At 51.5% G+C, this 25,515-nt stretch overlaps 1 protein-coding gene across 1 annotated transcript in view; it reads right to left on the reverse strand.

The window, feature by feature from the left end:
• LOC129835629 (ephrin type-B receptor 4b-like) overlaps positions 1–25,515 on the reverse strand; it is a gene marked incomplete at its 3' end in the record, with an annotated part of 54,491 nt that overhangs the window by 2,500 nt on the left and 26,476 nt on the right. Inside the window, 3 exon segments of the mRNA XM_055901339.1 lie at positions 18,421–18,664; positions 18,854–19,003; positions 20,803–20,944. Of these exon segments, the coding sequence (XP_055757314.1) occupies positions 18,421–18,664; positions 18,854–19,003; positions 20,803–20,944 (536 nt within the window).

Below are 25,515 nucleotides of genomic sequence, written 5' to 3' on the forward strand. Positions count from 1 at the left end.
ACCCCAGACAGTCATAATAACACCACTCACCCCAGACAGTCATAATAACACCACTCATCCCAGACAGTCATAATAACACCACTCACCCAGACAGTCACAACACCACTCACCCCAGACAGTCACAACACCACTCACCCCAGACAGTCATAATAACACCACTCACCCCAGACAGTCATAATAACACCACTCACCCCAGACAGTCATAACACCACTCACCCCAGACATTCACAACACCACTCACCCCAGACAGTCATAATAACACCACTCACCCAGACAGTCACAACACCACTCACCCCAGACAGTCATAATAACACCACTCACCCCAGACAGTCATAATAACACCACTCACCCCAGACAGTCATAATAACACCACTCACCCCAGACAGTCATAACAACACCACTCACCCAGACAGTCACAACACCACTCACCCCAGACAGTCACAACACCACTCACCCCAGACAGTCATAATAACACCACTCACCCCAGACAGTCATAATAACACCACTCACCCAGACAGTCACAACACCACTCACCCCAGACAGTCATAATAACACCACTCACCCCAGACAGTCATAATAACACCACTCACCCCAGACAGTCATAACACCACTCACCCCAGACAGTCACAACACAACTCACCCCAGACAGTCATAATAACACCACTCACCCCAGACAGTCATAACACCACTCACCCCAGACAGTCACAACACCACTCACCCAGAGACAGTCATAACACCACTCACCCCAGACAGTCACAATAACACCACTCACCCCAGACAGTCATAATAACACCACTCACCCCAGACAGTCACAACACCACTCACCCCAGAGTGTCATAATAACACCACTCACCCCAGACAGTCATAATAACACCACTCACCCCAGACAGTCATAACACCACTCACCCCAGACAGTCACAATAACACCACTCACCCCAGACAGTCATAACACCACTCACCCCAGACAGTCATAACAACACCACTCACCCCAGACAGTCATAACACCACTCACCCCAGACAGTCATAATAACACCACTCACCCCAGACAGTCATAACAACACCCCTCACCCCAGACAGTCATAACAACACCACTCACCCCAGACAGTCATAACAACACCACTCACCCCAGACAGTCATAACAACACCACTCACCCAGACAGTCATAACAACACCACTCACCCAGACAGTCATAATAACACCACTCACCCCAGACAGTCATAACACCACTCACCCCAGACAGTCATAACACCACTCACCCCAGACAGTCATAATAACACCACTCACCCCAGACAGTCACAACACCACTCACCCCAGACAGTCATAATAACACCACTCACCCCAGACAGTCATAACAACACCCCTCAGCCCAGACAGTCATAACAACACCACTCACCCCAGACAGTCATAACAACACCACTCACCCCAGACAGTCATAACAACACCACTCACCCAGACAGTCATAACAACACCACTCACCCAGACAGTCATAATAACACCACTCACCCCAGACAGTCATAACACCACTCACCCCAGACAGTCATAACACCACTCACCCCAGACAGTCATAATAACACCACTCACCCCAGACAGTCATATTAACACAACTCACCCCAGACAGTCATAATAACACCACTCACCCCAGACAGTCATAACACCACTCACCCCAGACAGTCACAACACCACTCACCCCAGACAGTCACAACACCACTCACCCCAGAAAGTCATATTAACACAACTCACCCCAGACAGTCATAACACCACTCACCCCAGACAGTCACAACACCACTCACCCCAGACAGTCACAACACCACTCACCCCAGACAGTCATAACACCACTCACCCCAGACAGTCATAACACCACTCACCCCAGACAGTCATAACACCACTCACCCCAGACAGTCATAACACCACTCACCCCAGACAGTCACAACACCACTCACCCCAGACAGTCATAACACCACTCACCCCAGACAGTCACAACACCACTCACCCCAGACAGTCACAACACCACTCACCCCAGACAGTCATAACACCACTCACCCCAGACAGTCACAACACCACTCACCCCAGACGGTCACAACACCACTCACCCCAGACAGTCACAACACAACTCACCCCAGACAGTCACAACACAACTCACCCCAGACAGTCACAACACAACTCACCCCAGACAGTCATAACACCACTCACCCCAGACAGTCACAACACCACTCACCCAGACAGTCATAACACCACTCACCCCAGACAGTCACAACACCACTCACCCCAGACAGTCACAACACCACTCACCCCAGACAGTCTCAACACAACTCACCCCAGACAGTCATAACACCACTCACCCCAGACAGTCATAATAACACCACTCACCCCAGACAGTCATAATAACACCACTCACCCCAGACAGTCATTACACCACTCACCCCAGACAGTCATAATAACACCACTCACCCCAGACAGTCATAATAACACCACTCACCCCAGACAGTCACAATAACACCACTCACCCCAGACAGTCACAACACCACTCACCCAGACAGTCATAATAACACCACTCACCCCAGACAGTCATAACACCAATCACCCCAGACAGTCACAACACCACTCACCCAAGACAGTCATAACAACACCACTCACCCAGACAGTCACAACACCACTCACCCCAGACAGTCACAACACCACTCACCCCAGACAGTCATAACAACACCACTCACCCAGACAGTCATAATAACACCACTCACCCCAGACAATCACAACACCACTCACCCCAGACAGTCATAATAACACCACTCACCCCAGACAGTCATAATAACACCACTCACCCCAGACAGTCATAATAACACCACTCACCCCAGACAGTCATAACACCACTCACCCCAGACAGTCACAACACCACTCACCCCAGACAGTCATAACAACACCACTCACCCAGACAGTCACAACACCACTCACCCAGACAGTCACAACACCACTCACCCCAGACAGTCACAACACCACTCACCCCAGACAGTCACAACACCACTCACCCCAGACAGTCATAACAACACCACTCACCCAGACAGTCACAACACCACTCACCCAGACAGTCACAACACCACTCACCCCAGACAGTCACAACACCACTCACCCCAGACAGTCATAACAACACCACTCACCCAGACAGTCACAACACCACTCACCCCAGACAGTCACAACACCACTCACCCCAGACAGTCATAATAACACCACTCACCCCAGACAGTCATAATAACACCACTCACCCCAGACAGTCACAACACCACTCACCCCAGACAGTCATAACACCACTCACCCCAGACAGTCATAACAACACCACTCACCCCAGACAGTCATAACACCACTCACCCCAGACAGTCATAACAACACCACTCACCCCAGACAGTCATAACACCACTCACCCCAGACAGTCATAACACCACTCACCCCAGACAGTCATAATAACACCACTCACCCCAGACAGTCATAACACCACTCACCCCAGACAGTCACAATAACACCACTCACCCCAGACAGTCATAATAACACCACTCACCCCAGACAGTCATAATAACACCACTCACCCCAGACAGTCATAACAACACCACTCACCCCAGACAGTCATAACACCACTCACCCAGACAGTCACAACACCACTCACCCAGACAGTCATAATAACACCACTCACCCCAGACAGTCATAATAACACCACTCACCCCAGACAGTCATAATAACACCACTCACCCCAGACAGTCATAATAACACCACTCACCCCAGACAATCACAACACCACTCACCCCAGACAGTCATAATAACACCACTCACCCCAGACAGTCATAATAACACCACTCACCCCAGACAGTCATAATAACACCACTCACCCCAGACAGTCATAACACCACTCACCCCAGACAGTCACAACACCACTCACCCCAGACAGTCATAACAACACCACTCACCCAGACAGTCACAACACCACTCACCCAGACAGTCACAACACCACTCACCCCAGACAGTCACAACACCACTCACCCCAGACAGTCACAACACCACTCACCCCAGACAGTCATAACAACACCACTCACCCAGACAGTCACAACACCACTCACCCAGACAGTCACAACACCACTCACCCCAGACAGTCACAACACCACTCACCCCAGACAGTCATAACAACACCACTCACCCAGACAGTCACAACACCACTCACCCCAGACAGTCACAACACCACTCACCCCAGACAGTCATAATAACACCACTCACCCCAGACAGTCATAATAACACCACTGACCCCAGACAGTCACAACACCACTCACCCCAGACAGTCATAACACCACTCACCCCAGACAGTCATAACAACACCACTCACCCCAGACAGTCATAACACCACTCACCCCAGACAGTCATAACACCACTCACCCCAGACTGTCATAATAACACCACTCACCCCAGACAGTCATAACACCACTCACCCCAGACAGTCATAATAACACCACTCACCCCAGACAGTCATAACACCACTCACCCCAGACAGTCACAATAACACCACTCACCCCAGACAGTCATAATAACACCACTCACCCCAGACAGTCATAATAACACCACTCACCCCAGACAGTCATAACAACACCACTCACCCCAGACAGTCATAACACCACTCACCCAGACAGTCACAACACCACTCACCCCAGACAGTCACAATAACACCACTCACCCCAGACAGTCATAACACCACTCACCCCAGACAGTCATAACAACACCACTCACCCCAGACAGTCATAACACCACTCACCCCAGACAGTCATAATAACACCACTCACCCCAGACAGTCACAATAACACCACTCACCCCAGACAGTCATAATAACACCACTCACCCCAGACAGTCATAATAACACCACTCACCCTAGACAGTCATAACACCACTCACCCCAGACAGTCATAACACCACTCACCCCAGACAGTCATAATAACACCACTCACCCCAGACAGTCATAATAACACCACTCACCCCAGACAGTCATAACACCACTCACCCAGACAGTCATAACACCACTCACCCCAGACAGTCACAACACCACTCACCCCAGACAGTCATAATAACACCACTCACCCCAGACAGTCATAACAACACCCCTCACCCCAGACAGTCATAACAACACCACTCACCCCAGACAGTCATAACAACACCACTCACCCCAGACAGTCATAATAACACCACTCACCCCAGACAGTCATAACACCACTCACCCCAGACAGTCATAACAACACCACTCACCCAGACAGTCATAACAACACCACTCACCCCAGACAGTCATAATAACACCACTCACCCCAGACAGTCATAACACCACTCACCCCAGACAGTCATAACAACACCACTCACCCAGACAGTCATAACAACACCACTCACCCAGACAGTCATAACAACACCACTCACCCCAGACAGTCATAATAACACCACTCACCCCAGACAGTCATAATAACACCACTCACCCCAGACAGTCATAACAACACCACTCACCCAGACAGTCATAACAACACCACTCACCCAGACAGTCATAATAACACCACTCACCCCAGACAGTCATAACACCACTCACCCCAGACAGTCATAACACCACTCACCCCAGACAGTCATAATAACACCACTCACCCCAGACAGTCATATTAACACAACTCACCCCAGACAGTCATAATAACACCACTCACCCCAGACAGTCATAACACCACTCACCCCAGACAGTCACAACACCACTCACCCCAGACAGTCACAACACCACTCACCCCAGAAAGTCATATTAACACAACTCACCCCAGACAGTCATAACACCACTCACCCCAGACAGTCACAACACCACTCACCCCAGACAGTCACAACACCACTCACCCCAGACAGTCATAACACCACTCACCCCAGACAGTCATAACACCACTCACCCCAGACAGTCATAACACCACTCACCCCAGACAGTCATAACACCACTCACCCCAGACAGTCACAACACCACTCACCCCAGACAGTCATAACACCACTCACCCCAGACAGTCACAACACCACTCACCCCAGACAGTCACAACACCACTCACCCCAGACAGTCATAACACCACTCACCCCAGACAGTCACAACACCACTCACCCCAGACGGTCACAACACCACTCACCCCAGACAGTCACAACACAACTCACCCCAGACAGTCACAACACAACTCACCCCAGACAGTCACAACACAACTCACCCCAGACAGTCATAACACCACTCACCCCAGACAGTCACAACACCACTCACCCAGACAGTCATAACACCACTCACCCCAGACAGTCACAACACCACTCACCCCAGACAGTCACAACACCACTCACCCCAGACAGTCTCAACACAACTCACCCCAGACAGTCATAACACCACTCACCCCAGACAGTCATAATAACACCACTCACCCCAGACAGTCATAATAACACCACTCACCCCAGACAGTCATAACACCACTCACCCCAGACAGTCATAATAACACCACTCACCCCAGACAGTCATAATAACACCACTCACCCCAGACAGTCACAATAACACCACTCACCCCAGACAGTCACAACACCACTCACCCAGACAGTCATAATAACACCACTCACCCCAGACAGTCATAACACCACTCACCCCAGACAGTCATAACAACACCACTCACCCAGACAGTCACAACACCACTCACCCCAGACAGTCACAACACCACTCACCCCAGACAGTCATAACAACACCACTCACCCAGACAGTCATAATAACACCACTCACCCCAGACAATCACAACACCACTCACCCCAGACAGTCATAATAACACCACTCACCCCAGACAGTCATAATAACACCACTCACCCCAGACAGTCATAATAACACCACTCACCCCAGACAGTCATAACACCACTCACCCCAGACAGTCACAACACCACTCACCCCAGACAGTCATAACAACACCACTCACCCAGACAGTCACAACACCACTCACCCAGACAGTCACAACACCACTCACCCCAGACAGTCACAACACCACTCACCCCAGACAGTCACAACACCACTCACCCCAGACAGTCATAACAACACCACTCACCCAGACAGTCACAACACCACTCACCCAGACAGTCACAACACCACTTACCCCAGACAGTCACAACACCACTCACCCCAGACAGTCATAACAACACCACTCACCCAGACAGTCACAACACCACTCACCCCAGACAGTCACAACACCACTCACCCCAGACAGTCATAATAACACCACTCACCCCAGACAGTCATAATAACACCACTCACCCCAGACAGTCACAACACCACTCACCCCAGACAGTCATAACACCACTCACCCCAGACAGTCATAACAACACCACTCACCCCAGACAGTCATAACACCACTCACCCCAGACAGTCATAACAACACCACTCACCCCAGACAGTCATAACACCACTCACCCCAGACAGTCATAACACCACTCACCCCAGACAGTCATAATAACACCACTCACCCCAGACAGTCATAACACCACTCACCCCAGACAGTCACAATAACACCACTCACCCCAGACAGTCATAATAACACCACTCACCCCAGACAGTCATAATAACACCACTCACCCCAGACAGTCATAACAACACCACTCACCCCAGACAGTCATAACACCACTCACCCAGACAGTCACAACACCACTCACCCAGACAGTCATAATAACACCACTCACCCCAGACAGTCATAATAACACCACTCACCCCAGACAGTCATAATAACACCACTCACCCCAGACAGTCATAATAACACCACTCACCCCAGACAGTCATAACAACACCACTCACCCCAGACAGTCATAACAACACCACTCACCCCAGACAGTCATATTAACACAACTCACCCCAGACAGTCATAACACCACTCACCCCAGACAGTCACAACACCACTCACCCCAGACAGTCACAACACCACTCACCCCAGACAGTCACAACACCACTCACCCCAGACAGTCATAACACCACTCACCCCAGACAGTCACAACACCACTCACCCCAGACAGTCATAACACCACTCACCCCAGACAGTCATAACAACACCACTCACCCCAGAGAGTCATAACACCACTCACCCCAGACAGTCATAACACCACTCACCCAGACAGTCATAACACCACTCACCCCAGACAGTCATAACACCACTCACCCCAGACAGTCATAATAACACCACTCACCCCAGACAGTCATAACACCACTCACCCCAGACAGTCACAATAACACCACTCACCCCAGACAGTCATAATAACACCACTCACCCCAGACAGTCATAATAACACCACTCACCCCAGACAGTCATAACAACACCACTCACCCCAGACAGTCATAACAACACCACTCACCCCAGACAGTCATATTAACACAACTCACCCCAGACAGTCATAACACCACTCACCCCAGACAGTCACAACACCACTCACCCCAGACAGTCACAACACCACTCACCCCAGACAGTCATAACACCACTCACCCCAGACAGTCATAACACCACTCACCCCAGACAGTCATAACAACACCACTCACCCCAGACAGTCATAACACCACTCACCCCAGACAGTCATAATAACACCACTCACCCAGACAGTCATAATAACACCACTCACCCCAGACAGTCATAATAACACCACTCACCCCAGACAGTCATAATAACACCACTCACCCCAGACAGTCATAACAACACCACTCACCCCAGACAGTCATAATAACGCCACTCACCCCAGACAGTCATAACACCACTCACCCCAGACAGTCATAATAACACCACTCACCCCAGACAGTCACAACACCACTCACCCCAGACAGTCATAACAACACCACTCACCCCAGACAGTCACAACACCACTCACCCAGACAGTCACAACACCACTCACCCCAGACAGTCACAACACCACTCACCCCAGACAGTCACAACACCACTCACCCCAGACAGTCATAACAACACCACTCACCCAGACAGTCACAACACCACTCACCCAGACAGTCACAACACCACTCACCCCAGACAGTCACAACACCACTCACCCCAGACAGTCACAACACCACTCACCCCAGACAGTCATAACAACACCACTCACCCAGACAGTCACAACACCACTCACCCCAGACAGTCACAACACCACTCACCCCAGACAGTCATAATAACACCACTCACCCCAGACAGTCACAACACCACTCACCCCAGACAGTCATAACACCACTCACCCCAGACAGTCATAACAACACCACTCACCCCAGACAGTCATAACACCACTCACCCCAGACAGTCATAATAACACCACTCACCCAGACAGTCACAGCACCACTCACCCCAGACAGTCATAACACCACTCACCCCAGACAGTCATAATAACACCACTCACCCCAGACAGTCATAATAACACCACTCATCCAGACAGTCATAATAACACCACTCACCCCAGACAGTCATAACACCACTCACCCAGACAGTCATAACACCACTCACCCCAGACAGTCATAACAACACCACTCACCCCAGACAGTCATAATAACACCACTCACCCAGACAGTCATAATAACACCACTCACCCCAGACAGTCATAATAACACCACTCACCCAGACAGTCATAATAACACCACTCACCCCAGACAGTCATAATAACACCACTCACCCCAGACAGTCATAATAACACCACTCACCCCAGACAGTCATAATAACACCACTCACCCAGACAGTCATAATAACACCACTCACCCCAGACAGTCATAATAACACCACTCACCCCAGACAGTCATAACACCACTCACCCCAGACAGTCATAATAACACCACTCACCCCAGACAGTCATAATAACACCACTCACCCCAGACAGTCATAACACCACTCACCTCAGACAGTCACAATAACACCACTCACCCCAGACAGTCATAATAACACCACTCACCCCAGACAGTCATAATAACACCACTCACCCCAGACAGTCATAACAACACCACTCACCCCAGACAGTCATAATAACACCACTCACCCAGACAGTCATAATAACACCACTCACCCCAGACAGTCAAAACACCACTCACCCCAGACAGTCACAACACCACTCACCCCAGACAGTCATAATAACACCACTCACCCCAGACAGTCATAACACCACTCACCCCAGACAGTCATAATAACACCACTCACCCCACACAGTCATAATAACACCACTCACCCCAGAGAGTCATAATAACACCACTCACCCCAGACAGTCATAACAACACCACTCACCCCAGACAGTCATAATAACACCACTCACCCCAGACAGTCATAATAACACCACTCACCCAGACAGTCATAATAACACCACTCACCCCAGACAGTCATAACACCACTCACCCCAGACAGTCACAACACCACTCACCCAGACAGTCATAATAACACCACTCACAAAGACAGTCATAATAACACCACTCACCCCAGACAGTCATAACACCACTCACCCCAGACAGTCACAACACCACTCACCCCAGACAGTCATAATAACACCACTCACGCCAGACAGTCAAAACACCACTCACCCCAGACAGTCATAATAACACCACTCACCCCACACAGTCATAATAACACCACTCACCCCACACAGTCATAATAACACCACTCACCCCAGACAGTCATAATAACACCACTCACCCCACACAGTCATAATAACACCACTCACCCCAGACAGTCATAATAACACCACTCACCCCCAGACAGTCATAACACCACTCACCCCAGACAGTCATAACAACACCACTCACCCCAGACAGTCACAACACCACTCACCCCAGACAGTCACAACACCACTCACCCCAGACAGTCATAATAACACCACTCACCCCAGACAGTCATAATAACACCACTCACCCCAGACAGTCATAACACCACTCACCCCAGACAGTCACAACACCACTCACCCCAGACAGTCACAATAACACCACTCACCCCAGACAGTCATAACACCACTCACCCCAGACAGTCATAACACCACTCACCCCAGACAGTCACAACACCACTCACCCCAGACAGTCATAACACCACTCACCCCAGACAGTCACAATAACACAACTCACCCCAGACAGTCATAACACCACTCACCCCAGACAGTCATAACACCACTCACCCCAGACAGTCATAATAACACCACTCACCCCAGACAGTCATAACACCACTCACCCCAGACAGTCATAATAACACCACTCACCCCAGACAGTCACAATAACACCACTCACCCCAGACAGTCACAATAACACCACTCACCCCAGACAGTCATAATAACACCACTCACCCCAGACAGTCATAATAACACCACTCACCCCAGACAGTCATAATAACACCACTCACCCCAGACAGTCATAACACCACTCACCCCAGACAGTCACAACACCACTCACCCCAGACAGTCATAATAACACCACTCACCCCAGACAGTCATAACACCACTCACCCCAGACAGTCACAACAACACTCACCCCAGACAGTCATAATAACACCACTCACCCCAGACAGTCATAATAACACTACTCACCCCAGACAGTCACAACACCACTCACCCAGACAGTCACAACACCACTCACCCCAGACAGTCATAACACCACTCACCCCAGACAGTCATAACAACACCACTCACCCAGACAGTCATAATAACACCACTAACCCAGACAGTCATAATAACACCACTCACCCAGACAGTCATAATAACACCACTCACCCCAGACAGTCATAACGACACCACTCACACCAGACAGTCATAACAACACCACTCACCCCAGACAGTCATAATAACACCACTCACCCCAGACAGTCATAATAACACCACTCACCCCAGACAGTCATAACACCACTCACCTCAGACAGTCACAATAACACCACTCACCCCAGACAGTCATAATAACACCACTCACCCCAGACAGTCATAATAACACCACTCACCCCAGACAGTCATAACAACACCACTCACCCCAGACAGTCATAATAACACCACTCACCCAGACAGTCATAATAACACCACTCACCCCAGACAGTCAAAACACCACTCACCCCAGACAGTCACAACACCACTCACCCCAGACAGTCATAATAACACCACTCACCCCAGACAGTCATAACACCACTCACCCCAGACAGTCATAATAACACCACTCACCCCACACAGTCATAATAACACCACTCACCCCAGAGAGTCATAATAACACCACTCACCCCAGACAGTCATAACAACACCACTCACCCCAGACAGTCATAATAACACCACTCACCCCAGACAGTCATAATAACACCACTCACCCAGACAGTCATAATAACACCACTCACCCCAGACAGTCATAACACCACTCACCCCAGACAGTCACAACACCACTCACCCAGACAGTCATAATAACACCACTCACAAAGACAGTCATAATAACACCACTCACCCCAGACAGTCATAACACCACTCACCCCAGACAGTCACAACACCACTCACCCCAGACAGTCATAATAACACCACTCACGCCAGACAGTCAAAACACCACTCACCCCAGACAGTCATAATAACACCACTCACCCCACACAGTCATAATAACACCACTCACCCCACACAGTCATAATAACACCACTCACCCCAGACAGTCATAATAACACCACTCACCCCACACAGTCATAATAACACCACTCACCCCAGACAGTCATAATAACACCACTCACCCCCAGACAGTCATAACACCACTCACCCCAGACAGTCATAACAACACCACTCACCCCAGACAGTCACAACACCACTCACCCCAGACAGTCACAACACCACTCACCCCAGACAGTCATAATAACACCACTCACCCCAGACAGTCATAATAACACCACTCACCCCAGACAGTCATAACACCACTCACCCCAGACAGTCACAACACCACTCACCCCAGACAGTCACAATAACACCACTCACCCCAGACAGTCATAACACCACTCACCCCAGACAGTCATAACACCACTCACCCCAGACAGTCACAACACCACTCACCCCAGACAGTCATAACACCACTCACCCCAGACAGTCACAATAACACAACTCACCCCAGACAGTCATAACACCACTCACCCCAGACAGTCATAACACCACTCACCCCAGACAGTCATAATAACACCACTCACCCCAGACAGTCATAACACCACTCACCCCAGACAGTCATAATAACACCACTCACCCCAGACAGTCACAATAACACCACTCACCCCAGACAGTCACAATAACACCACTCACCCCAGACAGTCATAATAACACCACTCACCCCAGACAGTCATAATAACACCACTCACCCCAGACAGTCATAATAACACCACTCACCCCAGACAGTCATAACACCACTCACCCCAGACAGTCACAACACCACTCACCCCAGACAGTCATAATAACACCACTCACCCCAGACAGTCATAACACCACTCACCCCAGACAGTCACAACAACACTCACCCCAGACAGTCATAATAACACCACTCACCCCAGACAGTCATAATAACACTACTCACCCCAGACAGTCACAACACCACTCACCCAGACAGTCACAACACCACTCACCCCAGACAGTCATAACACCACTCACCCCAGACAGTCATAACAACACCACTCACCCAGACAGTCATAATAACACCACTAACCCAGACAGTCATAATAACACCACTCACCCAGACAGTCATAATAACACCACTCACCCCAGACAGTCATAACGACACCACTCACACCAGACAGTCATAACAACACCACTCACCCCAGACAGTCATAATAACACCACTCACCCCAGACAGTCATAACAACACCACTCACCCCAGACAGTCATAATAACACCACTCACCCCAGACAGTCATAATAACACCACTCACCCCAGACAGTCACAACACCACTCACCCCAGACAGTCACAACACCACTCACCCCAGACAGTCATAACACCACTCACCCCAGACAGTCATAACACCACTCACCCCAGACAGTCATAACACCACTCACCCCAGACAGTCATAATAACACCACTCACCCCAGACAGTCATAACAACACTCACCCCAGACAGTCACAACACCACTCACCCCAGACAGTCATAACACCACTCACCCCAGACAGTCATAACACCACTCACCCCAGACAGTCATAACACCACTCACCCCAGACAGTCATAATAACACCACTCAACCCAGACAGTCATAACAACACTCACCCCAGACAGTCACAACACCACTCACCCCAGACAGTCATAACACCACTCACCCCAGACAGTCATAACACCACTCACCCCAGACAGTCATAACACCACTCACCCCAGACAGTCATAACACCACTCACCCCAGACAGTCATAATAACACCACTCACCCCAGACAGTCATAACGACACCACTCACCCCAGACAGTCATAACGACACCACTCACCCCAGACAGTCATAACGACACCACTCACACACCCCTTCAGGCAGAGAAAGACACAACCCTTCCCGCACAGGGACGGAATGCTGATATTATCATTCACATATTAACACAGGAAAAACATTGTGATTCCAGATCTGACTCAACATTTTATCAACATTCTATCTCTCATCTCTCCAGCACTGTTAGCTATCACACTGCAGAGAGAAGAGCCCTGGCTTAGGGGTGTGTCCCGGGTTAGGGGGTGTGTCCTGGGTTAGGGGGTGTGTGTCGGGTTAGGGGGTGTGTCCTGGGTTAGGGTGTGTGTCCTGGGTCAGGGGGTGTGTCCTGGGTCAGGGGGTGTGTCCTGAGTCAGGGGGTGTGTCCTGGGTTAGGGGTGTGTCCTGGGATAGGGGTGTCCTGGGTTAGGGGGTGTGCCCTGGGTTAGGGGGTGTGTCCTGGATTAGGGGTGTGTCCTGGGTTAGAGTTAGTTATGTCAGAGTTAGTTAGGTCAGAGTTAGTTAAGTCAGAGTTAGTTAGGTCAGAGTTAGTTAAGTCAGAGTTAGTTAGGTCAGAGTTAGTTAGGTCAGAGTTAGTTAGGTCAGAGTTAGTTAGGTCAGAGTTCGTTAGGTCAGAGTTCATTAGGTCAGAGTTCATTAGGTCAGAGTTAGTTAGGTCAGAGTTAGTTAAGTCAGATTTAGTTAAGTCAGAGTTAGTAAAGTCAGAGTTCATTAGGTCAGAGTTAGTTAGGTCAGAGTTCATTAGGTCAGAGTTCATTAGGTCAGAGTTCGTTAGGTCAGAGTTCGTTAAGTCAGAGTTCGTTAGGTCAGAGTTAGTTAGGTCAGAGTTAGTTAGGTCAGAGTTCATTAGGTCAGAGTTAGTTAAGTCAGAGTTCGTTAGGTCAGAGTTAGTTAGGTCAGAGTTAGTTAGGTCAGAGTTCATTAGGTCAGAGTTCGTTAGGTTATAATTAGCCTCTCCTTCTCCGTCTCCTATCCTCCTCTCTCTCTATTTTTCTATTCCGGCTCTGAGCTTAATGTAAACCAGCTGTGTATGTCTCCACTTTGTGTGTCTACGCTGTGTGTGTGTCTCCTCTGTGTGTGTGTGTGTGTGTGTGTGTGTGTGTGTGTGTGTGTGTGTGTGTCTGTGTGTCTGTGTGCGTGTGCGTGTGCGTGTGCGTGTGTGTGTGTGTGTGTGTGTGTGTGTGTGGTACAGTAGCGTATCCTATCACTCCCAGCTATAGAATACCGATGAGCCTCAGCTTTGCAGGTGGGGCAGGGTGTGGTGAGGTGCAGCGTGGGTAATTTGACCCGGGAGAGAGGCGACACCCTGGATCATCTCTCCATCATTTCTCTTTCATTCTCTTGTTCTCTCTCTCCCTCTGTCCCTTTGATGTGGCTTTATTCCCAGACTGACACACCTCTCCTTTTCCATACACTGAACTGACTAACACACACACACACACACACACACACACACACACACACACACACACACACACACACACACACACACACACACACACACACAAGGTTTTAGAGCAGCAGGTTGACCTCTAACCTCTTTCACTCAACAAGACTTTTCTCTCCTTCCTCCCTCCCTCAACTCTCCATCCCTCCCATCCCTCCTCCCTCAACTCTCCCTCAACTCTCCATCCCTCCCATCCCTCAACTCTCCCTCAACTCTCCCTCAACTCTCCCTCAACTCTCCATCCCTCCTCCCTCAACTCTCCCTCAACTCTCCCTCAACTCTCCATCCCTCCCACCCCTCCCATCCCTCAACTCTCCCTCAACTCTCCCTCAACTCTCCATCCCTCCTCCCTCAACTCTCCCTCAACTCTCCCTCAACTCTCCCTCAACTCTCCATCCCTCCCATCCCTCAACTCTCCCTCAACTCTCCATCCCTCCTCCCTCAACTCTCCCTCAACTCTCCCTCAACTCTCCCTCAACTCTCCCTCAACTCTCCCTCAACTCTCCCTCAACTCTCCATCCCTCCCATCCCTCAACTCTCCCTCAACTCTCCATCCCTCCTCCCTCAACTCTCCCTCAACTCTCCCTCAACTCTCCCTCAACTCTCCCTCAACTCTCCCTCAACTCTCCATCCCTCCCATCCCTCAACTCTCCCTCAACTCTCCATCCCTCCTCCCTCAACTCTCCCTCAACTCTCCATCCCTCCTCCCTCAACTCTCCCTCAACTCTCCCTCAACTCTCCCTCAACTCGCCCTCAACTCTCCATCCCTCCTCCCTCAACTCTCCCTCAACTCTCCATCCCTCCCATCCCTCAACTCTCCCTCAACTCTCCCTCAACTCTCCCTCAACTCTCCCTCAACTCTCCCTCAACTCTCCATCCCTCCCATCCCTCAACTCTCCCTCAACTCTCCCTCAACTCTCCCTCAACTCTCCATCCCTCCCATCCCTCAACTCTCCCTCAACTCTCCCTCAACTCTCCATCCCTCCTCCCTCAACTCTCCCTCAACTCTCCATCCCTCCTCCCTCAACTCTCCCTCAACTCTCCCTCAACTCTCCATCCCTCCCATCCCTCAACTCTCCCTCAACTCTCCCTCAACTCTCCCTCAACTCTCCATCCCTTTTCCCTCAACTCTCCCTCAACTCTCCCTCAACTCTCCATCCCTCCTCCCTCAACTCTCCCTCAACTCTCCCTCAACTCTCCATCCCTCCCATCCCTCAACTCTCCCTCAACTCTCCATCCCTCCCATCCCTCAACTCTCCCTCAACTCTCCCTCAACTCTCCCTCAACTCTCCATCCCTCCTCCCTCAACTCTCCCTCAACTCTCCCTCAACTCTCCATCCCTCCTCCCTCAACTCTCCCTCAACTCTCCATCCCTCCTCCCTCAACTCTCCCTCAACTCTCCATCCCTCCCATCCCTCAACTCTCCCTCAACTCTCCATCCCTCCTCCCTCAACTCTCCCTCAACTCTCCATCCCTCCCATCCCTCAACTCTCCATCCCTCCTCCCTCAACTCTCCCTCAACTCTCCATCCCTCCTCCCTCAACTCTCCCTCAACTCTCCCTCAACTCTCCCTCAACTCTCCATCCCTCCTCCCTCAACTCTCCCTCAACTCTCCATCCCTCCTCCCTCAACTCTCCCTCAACTCTCCCTCAACTCTCCATCCCTCCCATCCCTCAACTCTCCCTCAACTCTCCCTCAACTCTCCATCCCTCCCATCCCTCAACTCTCCCTCAACTCTCCCTCAACTCTCCATCCCTCCCACCCCTCAACTCTCCCTCAACTCTCCATCCCTCCTCCCTCAACTCTCCCTCAACTCTCCCATCCCTCAACTCTCCCTCAACTCTCCCTCAACTCTCCCTCAACTCTCCATCCCTCCTCCCTCAACTCTCCCTCAACTCTCCCTCAACTCTCCCTCAACTCTCCATCCCTCCCATCCCTCTAGCCAGTTACCATCTGTCTTCTGTATATCTCTGTTACTCTCTCTGACATATTATCTCTGTTACTCTCTGTGACATATTATCTCTGTGACTCTCTCTGACATATTATCTCTGTTACTCTCTCTGACATATTATCTCTGTTACTCTCTCTGACATATTATCTCTGTTACTCTCTGTGACATATTATCTCTGTTACTCTCTCTGACATATTATCTCTGTTACTCTCTCTGACATTTTATCTCTGTTACTCTCTGTGACATATTATCTCTGTTACTCTCTCTGACATATTATCTCTGTTACTCTCTTTGTCATATTATCTCTGTTACTCTCTCTGACATATTATCTCTGTTACTCTCTGTGAGATATTATCTCTGTTACTCTCTCTGACATATTATCTCTGTTACTCTCTCTGACATATTATCTCTGTTACTCTCTCTGACATATTATCTCTGTTACTCTCTCTGACATATTATCTCTGTTACTCTCTGTGACATATTATCTCTGTTACTCTCTCTGACATATTATCTCTGTTACTCTCTCTGACATATTATCTCTGTTACTCTCTCTGACATATTATCTCTGTTACTCTCTCTGACATATTATCTCTGTTACTCTCTCTCTCACCTCTGCATCGGAGGTCTGTGTCTGTAGCTTCATACCCTGGCCGACAGGCGCAGGCAGAGGTCGGCTGACCAACCCACTGTCCGTCCTCACCGCACAGCATGCTGGGAGGGCGTGCCAGCTCGCCCGGGGGGGTCACGGCGTTGTCTACACACACTCCCTGAGCCCCTTCCACCAGGGTATGGGGAACAGTCTCAGGGAATCGGGAGAAGGAGCGCGTCAGGGTAGGGCACTTCTTAAAATACACCTGGGGGACAAAATACAGGTTAGAAAGAAACTGTATCACCCAGACAGTCATAATAACACCACTTAGAAAGAAAATGTATCGATTGATTGACCTTCAGAATACGCACATTTGGGATTTTGTAAAACTGCGGACTGTTGAAAGACACACAAACACTAGTTTGAGAAAAGTAACTTGTTAAAGATCTCGTACCCTGACAGCCAATAAGGCCATGCAGACTCCCTGTGCTTGGAAGGCTAGGTACACGCCCCTTTTAGTCAACCGACTAATCCTGAGAGTCTTCACGTTGGACTTCCTCTCTCCGCCCCTCCGAAGCAGGAAGTCAGCTGCTACCGTGTCCACCTGGGGATTAGAGGGTTAGACAGGATGGTAAACCAAGAAGGTCATCTGGAGGGATCTTCCTGTAATGGACCATAAACAAACTAAAAAGACCGGGGAAGGATTGTTTGTTTGGTTGTCAATGGGGACAAACCCTGTAGGTAGGTTCTCTCTGACTCTTACTAGCTAGCTTCAAGTCCGTTCCTTCAACAGCTGCATATGGCTTCACCACAGCTGCATAGGGCTTCACCACAGCTGCATATGGCTTCACCACAGCTGCATATGGCTTCACCACAGCTGCATATGGCTTCACCACAGCTGCATATGGCTTCACCACAGCTGCATATGGCTTCACCACAGCTGCATATGGCTTCACCACAGCTGCATAGGGCTTCACCACAGCTGCATAGGGCTTCACCACAGCTGCATATGGCTTCACCACAGCTGCATATGGCTTCACCACAGCTGCATATGGCTTCACCACAGCTGCATAGGGCTTCACCACAGCTGCATAGGGCTTCACCACAGCTGCATATGGCTTCACCACAGCTGCATATGGCTTCACCACAGCTGCATATGGCTTCACCACAGCTGCATAGGGCTTCACCACAGCTGCATAGGGCTTCACCACAGCTGCATATGGCTTCACCACAGCTGCATAGGGCTTCACCACAGCTGCATATGGCTTCACCACAGCTGCATAGGGCTTCACCACAGCTGCATAGGGCTTCACCACAGCTGCATATGGCTTCACCACAGCTGCATAGGGCTTCACCACAGCTGCATATGGCTTCACCACAGCTGCATATGGCTTCACCACAGCTGCATATGGCTTCACCACAGCTGCATATGGCTTCACCACAGCTGCATATGGCTTCACCACAGCTGCATAGGGCTTCACCACAGCTGCATATGGCTTCACCACAGCTGCATATGGCTTCACCACAGCTGCATAGGGCTTCACCACAGCTGCATATGGCTTCACCACAGCTGCATATGGCTTCACCACAGCTGCATATGGCTTCACCACAGCTGCATATGGCTTCACCACAGCTGCATAGGGCTTCACCACAGCTGCATAGGGCTTCACCACAGCTGCATATGGCTTCACCACAGCTGCATATGGCTTCACCACAGCTGCATATGGCTTCACCACAGCTGCATAGGGCTTCACCACAGCTGCATAGGGCTTCACCACAGCTGCATATGGCTTCACCACAGCTGCATATGGCTTCACCACAGCTGCATATGGCTTCACCACAGCTGCATAGGGCTTCACCACAGCTGCATAGGGCTTCACCACAGCTGCATATGGCTTCACCACAGCTGCATAGGGCTTCACCACAGCTGCATATGGCTTCACCACAGCTGCATAGGGCTTCACCACAGCTGCATAGGGCTTCACCACAGCTGCATATGGCTTCACCACAGCTGCATAGGGCTTCACCACAGCTGCATATGGCTTCACCACAGCTGCATATGGCTTCACCACAGCTGCATATGGCTTCACCACAGCTGCATATGGCTTCACCACAGCTGCATATGGCTTCACCACAGCTGCATAGGGCTTCACCACAGCTGCATATGGCTTCACCACAGCTGCATATGGCTTCACCACAGCTGCATAGGGCTTCACCACAGCTGCATATGGCTTCACCACAGCTGCATATGGCTTCACCACAGCTGCATATGGCTTCACCACAGAGCCACGAAAGTGACAAAATGAAACGTTTTCATATTTGTCTAAACATGACTTCATTTCAAAGCATTGCTGCACTCAGGCACTCCGACCACGACGTTGGATGTGTCCATTGGATCCGTACCTTAGTATAGGGGTTTTCCATCCAGGCAGGGTGTGTGTTGGTGGCTTCGTCCGTGTCTGTCTGATAGTAGTACAGGTTGAACGTCTCTTTACAGGACCGGTGGGAGTTATAGGGGAGAGACGAACACTCCATCATCGTAAACCTGTCCATCAATATATACATCGATACAATAATCAATTAATCAATCAATTAACAAGTCAATCAAATGTATTTATATAGCCCTTCAGCCGATGTCTGTGCTGTACAGAAACTCAGCCTAAACCCCCAAACAGCAAGCAATGCAGGTGTACAAGCACGGTGGCTAGGAAAAACTCCCTAGAAAGGCAAGAACCTAGAAAGAAACCTAGAGAGGAACCAGGCTATGAGGGGTGACCAGTCCTCTTCTGGCTGTACTGGGTAGAGAGGAACCAGGCTATAAGGGGTGACCAGTCCTCTACTGGCTGTACTGGGTAGAGAGGAACCAGGCTCTGAGGGGTGACCAGTCCTCTACTGGCTGTACTGGGTAGACCAGAGGAACCAGGCTCTGAGGGGTGACCAGTCCTCTACTGGCTGTACTGGGTAGACCAGAGGAACCAGGTTCTGAGGGGTGACCAGTCCTCTACTGGCTGTACTGGGTAGACCAGAGGAACCAGGCTCTGAGGGGTGACCAGTCCTCTACTGGCTGTACTGGGTAGACCAGAGGAACCAGGCTCTGAGGGGTGACCAGTCCTCTACTGACTGTACTGGGTAGAGAGGAACCAGGCTCTGAGGGGTGACCAGTCCTCTACTGACTGTACTGGGTAGAGAGGAACCAGGCTCTGAGGGGTGACCAGTCCTCTACTGGCTGTACTGGGTAGACCAGAGGAACCAGGTTCTGAGGGGTGACCAGTCCTCTACTGGCTGTACTGGGTAGAGAGGAACATGGCTCTGAGGGGTGACCAGTCCTCTACTGGCTGTACTGGGTAGACCAGAGGAACCAGGTTCTGAGGGGTGACCAGTCCTCTACTAGCTGTACTGGGTAGAGAGGAACCAGGCTCTAAGGGGTGACCAGTCCTCTACTGGCTGTACTGGGTAGAGAGGAACCAGGCTCTAAGGGGTGACCAGTCCTCTACTGGCTGTACTGGGTAGAGAGGAACCAGGCTCTGAGGGGTGACCAGTCCTCTACTGGCTGTACTGGGTAGAGAGGAACCAGGCTCTGAGGGGTGACCAGTCCTCTACTGGCTGTACTGGGTAGACCAGAAGAACCAGGCTCTGAGGGGTGACCAGTCCTCTACTGGCTGTACTGGGTAGAGAGGAACCAGGCTCTGAGGGGTGACCAGTCCTCTACTGGCTGTACTGGGTAGAGAGGAACCAGGATCTGAGGGGTGACCAGTCCTCTACTGGCTGTACTGGGTAGACCAGAGGAACCAGGCTCTGAGGGGTGACCAGTCCTCTACTGGCTGTACTGGGTAGAGAGGAACCAGGCTCTGAGGGGTGACCAGTCCTCTACTGGCTGTACTGGGTAGAGAGGAACCAGGCTCTGAGGGGTGACCAGTCCTCTACTGGCTGTACTGGGTAAAGAGGAACCAGGCTCTGAGGAGTGACCAGTCCTCTACTGGCTGTACTGGGTAGACCAGAGGAACCAGGCTCTGAGGGGTGGCCAGTCCTCTTCTGGCTGTACTGGGTAGAGAGGAACCAGGCTATGAGGGGTGACCAGTCCTCTACTGGCTGTACTGGGTAGAGAGGAACCAGGCTCTGAGGGGTGACCAGTCCTCTACTGGCTGTACTGGGTAGAGAGGAACCAGGCTCTGAGGGGTGACCAGTCCTCTACTGGCTGTACTGGGTAGAGAGGAACCAGGCTCTGAGGGGTGACCAGTCCTCTACTGGCTGTACTGGGTAGAGAGGAACCAGGCTCTGAGGGGTGACCAGTCCTCTACTGGCTGTACTGGGTAGAGAGGAACCAGGCTCTGAGGGGTGACCAGTCCTCTACTGACTGTACTGGGTAGAGAGGAACCAGGCTCTGAGGGGTGACCAGTCCTCTACTGGGTAGAGAGGAACCAGGCTCTGAGGGGTGACCAGTCCTCTACTGACTGTACTGGGTAGAGAGGAACCAGGCTCTGAGGGGTGACCAGTCCTCTACTGGCTGTACTGGGTAGACCAGAGGAACCAGGCTCTGAGGGGTGACCAGTCCTCTACTGGCTCTACTGGGTAGAGAGGAACCAGGCTCTAAGGGGTGACCAGTCCTCTACTGGCTGTACTGGGTAGAGAGGAACCAGGCTCTAAGGGGTGACCAGTCCTCTACTGGCTCTACTGGGTAGACCAGAGGAACCAGGCTCTGAGGGGTGACCAGTCCTCTACTGGCTGTACTGGGTAGACCAGAGGAACCAGGCTCTGAGGGGTGACCAGTCCTCTACTGACTGTACTGGGTAGAGAGGAACCAGGCTCTGAGGGGTGACCAGTCCTCTACTGGCTGTACTGGGTAGAGAGGAACCAGGCTCTGAGGGGTGGCCAGTCCTCTACTGGCTGTACTGGGTAAAGAGGAACCAGGCTCTGAGGGGTGGCCAGTCCTCTACTGGCTGTACTGGGTAGAGAGGAACCAGGCTCTGAGGGGTGACCAGTCCTCTACTGGCTCTACTGGGTAGACCAGAGGAACCAGGCTCTGAGGGGTGACCAGTCCTCTACTGGCTGTACTGGGTAGACCAGAGGAACCAGGCTCTGAGGGGTGACCAGTCCTCTACTGGCTGTACTGGGTAGAGAGGAACCAGGCTCTGAGGGGTGACCAGTCCTCTACTGACTGTACTGGGTAGAGAGGAACCAGGCTCTGAGGGGTGACCAGTCCTCTACTGGCTGTACTGGGTAGACCAGAGGAACCAGGCTCTGAGGGGTGACCAGTCCTCTACTGGCTGTACTGGGTAGAGAGGAACCAGGCTCTGAGGGGTGACCAGTCCTCTACTGGCTGTACTGGGTAGAGAGGAACCAGGCTCTGAGGGGTGACCAGTCCTCTACTGGCTGTACTGGGTAGAGAGGAACCAGGCTCTGAGGGGTGACCAGTCCTCTACTGGCTGTACTGGGTAGAGAGGAACCAGGCTCTGAGGGGTGACCAGTCCTCTACTGGCTGTACTGGGTAGAGAGGAACCAGGCTCTGAGGGGTGACCAGTCCTCTACTGGCTGTACTGGGTAGAGAGGAACCAGGCTCTGAGGGGTGACCAGTCCTCCACTGGCTGTACTGGGTAGAGAGGAACCAGGCTCTGAGGGGTGACCAGTCCTCTACTGGCTGTACTGGGTAGACCAGAGGAACCAGGCTCTGAGGGGTGACCAGTCCTCTACTGGCTGTACTGGTAGAGAGGAACCAGGCTCTGAGGGGTGACCAGTCCTCTACTGGCTGTACTGGGTAGAGAGGAACCAGGCTCTGAGGGGTGACCAGTCCTCTACTGGCTGTACTGGGTAGACCAGAGGAACCAGGCTCTGAGGGGTGACCAGTCCTCTACTGGCTGTACTGGGTAGACCAGAGGAACCAGGCTCTGAGGGGTGACCAGTCCTCTACTGGCTGTACTGGGTAGACCAGAGGAACCAGGCTCTGAGGGGTGACCAGTCCTCTACTGGCTGTACTGGGTAGACCAGAGGAACCAGGCTCTGAGGGGTGACCAGTCCTCTACTAGCTGTACTGGGTAGACCAGAGGAACCAGGCTCTGAGGGGTGACCAGTCCTCTACTGGCTGTACTGGGTAGACCAGAGGAACCAGGCTCTGAGGGGTGACCAGTCCTCTACTGGCTGTACTGGGTAGACCAGAGGAACCAGGTTCTGAGGGGTGACCAGTCCTCTACTGGCTGTACTGGGTAGACCAGAGGAACCAGGCTCTGAGGGGTGACCAGTCCTCTACTGGCTGTACTGGGTAGACCAGAGGAACCAGGCTCTGAGGGGTGACCAGTCCTCTACTGACTGTACTGGGTAGAGAGGAACCAGGCTCTGAGGGGTGACCAGTCCTCTACTGACTGTACTGGGTAGAGAGGAACCAGGCTCTGAGGGGTGACCAGTCCTCTACTGGCTGTACTGGGTAGACCAGAGGAACCAGGTTCTGAGGGGTGACCAGTCCTCTACTGGCTGTACTGGGTAGAGAGGAACATGGCTCTGAGGGGTGACCAGTCCTCTACTGGCTGTACTGGGTAGACCAGAGGAACCAGGTTCTGAGGGGTGACCAGTCCTCTACTAGCTGTACTGGGTAGAGAGGAACCAGGCTCTAAGGGGTGACCAGTCCTCTACTGGCTGTACTGGGTAGAGAGGAACCAGGCTCTAAGGGGTGACCAGTCCTCTACTGGCTGTACTGGGTAGAGAGGAACCAGGCTCTGAGGGGTGACCAGTCCTCTACTGGCTGTACTGGGTAGAGAGGAACCAGGCTCTGAGGGGTGACCAGTCCTCTACTGGCTGTACTGGGTAGACCAGAAGAACCAGGCTCTGAGGGGTGACCAGTCCTCTACTGGCTGTACTGGGTAGAGAGGAACCAGGCTCTGAGGGGTGACCAGTCCTCTACTGGCTGTACTGGGTAGAGAGGAACCAGGATCTGAGGGGTGACCAGTCCTCTACTGGCTGTACTGGGTAGACCAGAGGAACCAGGCTCTGAGGGGTGACCAGTCCTCTACTGGCTGTACTGGGTAGAGAGGAACCAGGCTCTGAGGGGTGACCAGTCCTCTACTGGCTGTACTGGGTAGAGAGGAACCAGGCTCTGAGGGGTGACCAGTCCTCTACTGGCTGTACTGG

This window comes from Salvelinus fontinalis, chromosome 36, assembly GCF_029448725.1.
Source record: "Salvelinus fontinalis isolate EN_2023a chromosome 36, ASM2944872v1, whole genome shotgun sequence".
In the NCBI taxonomy this organism is placed as follows: domain Eukaryota; kingdom Metazoa; phylum Chordata; class Actinopteri; order Salmoniformes; family Salmonidae; genus Salvelinus; species Salvelinus fontinalis.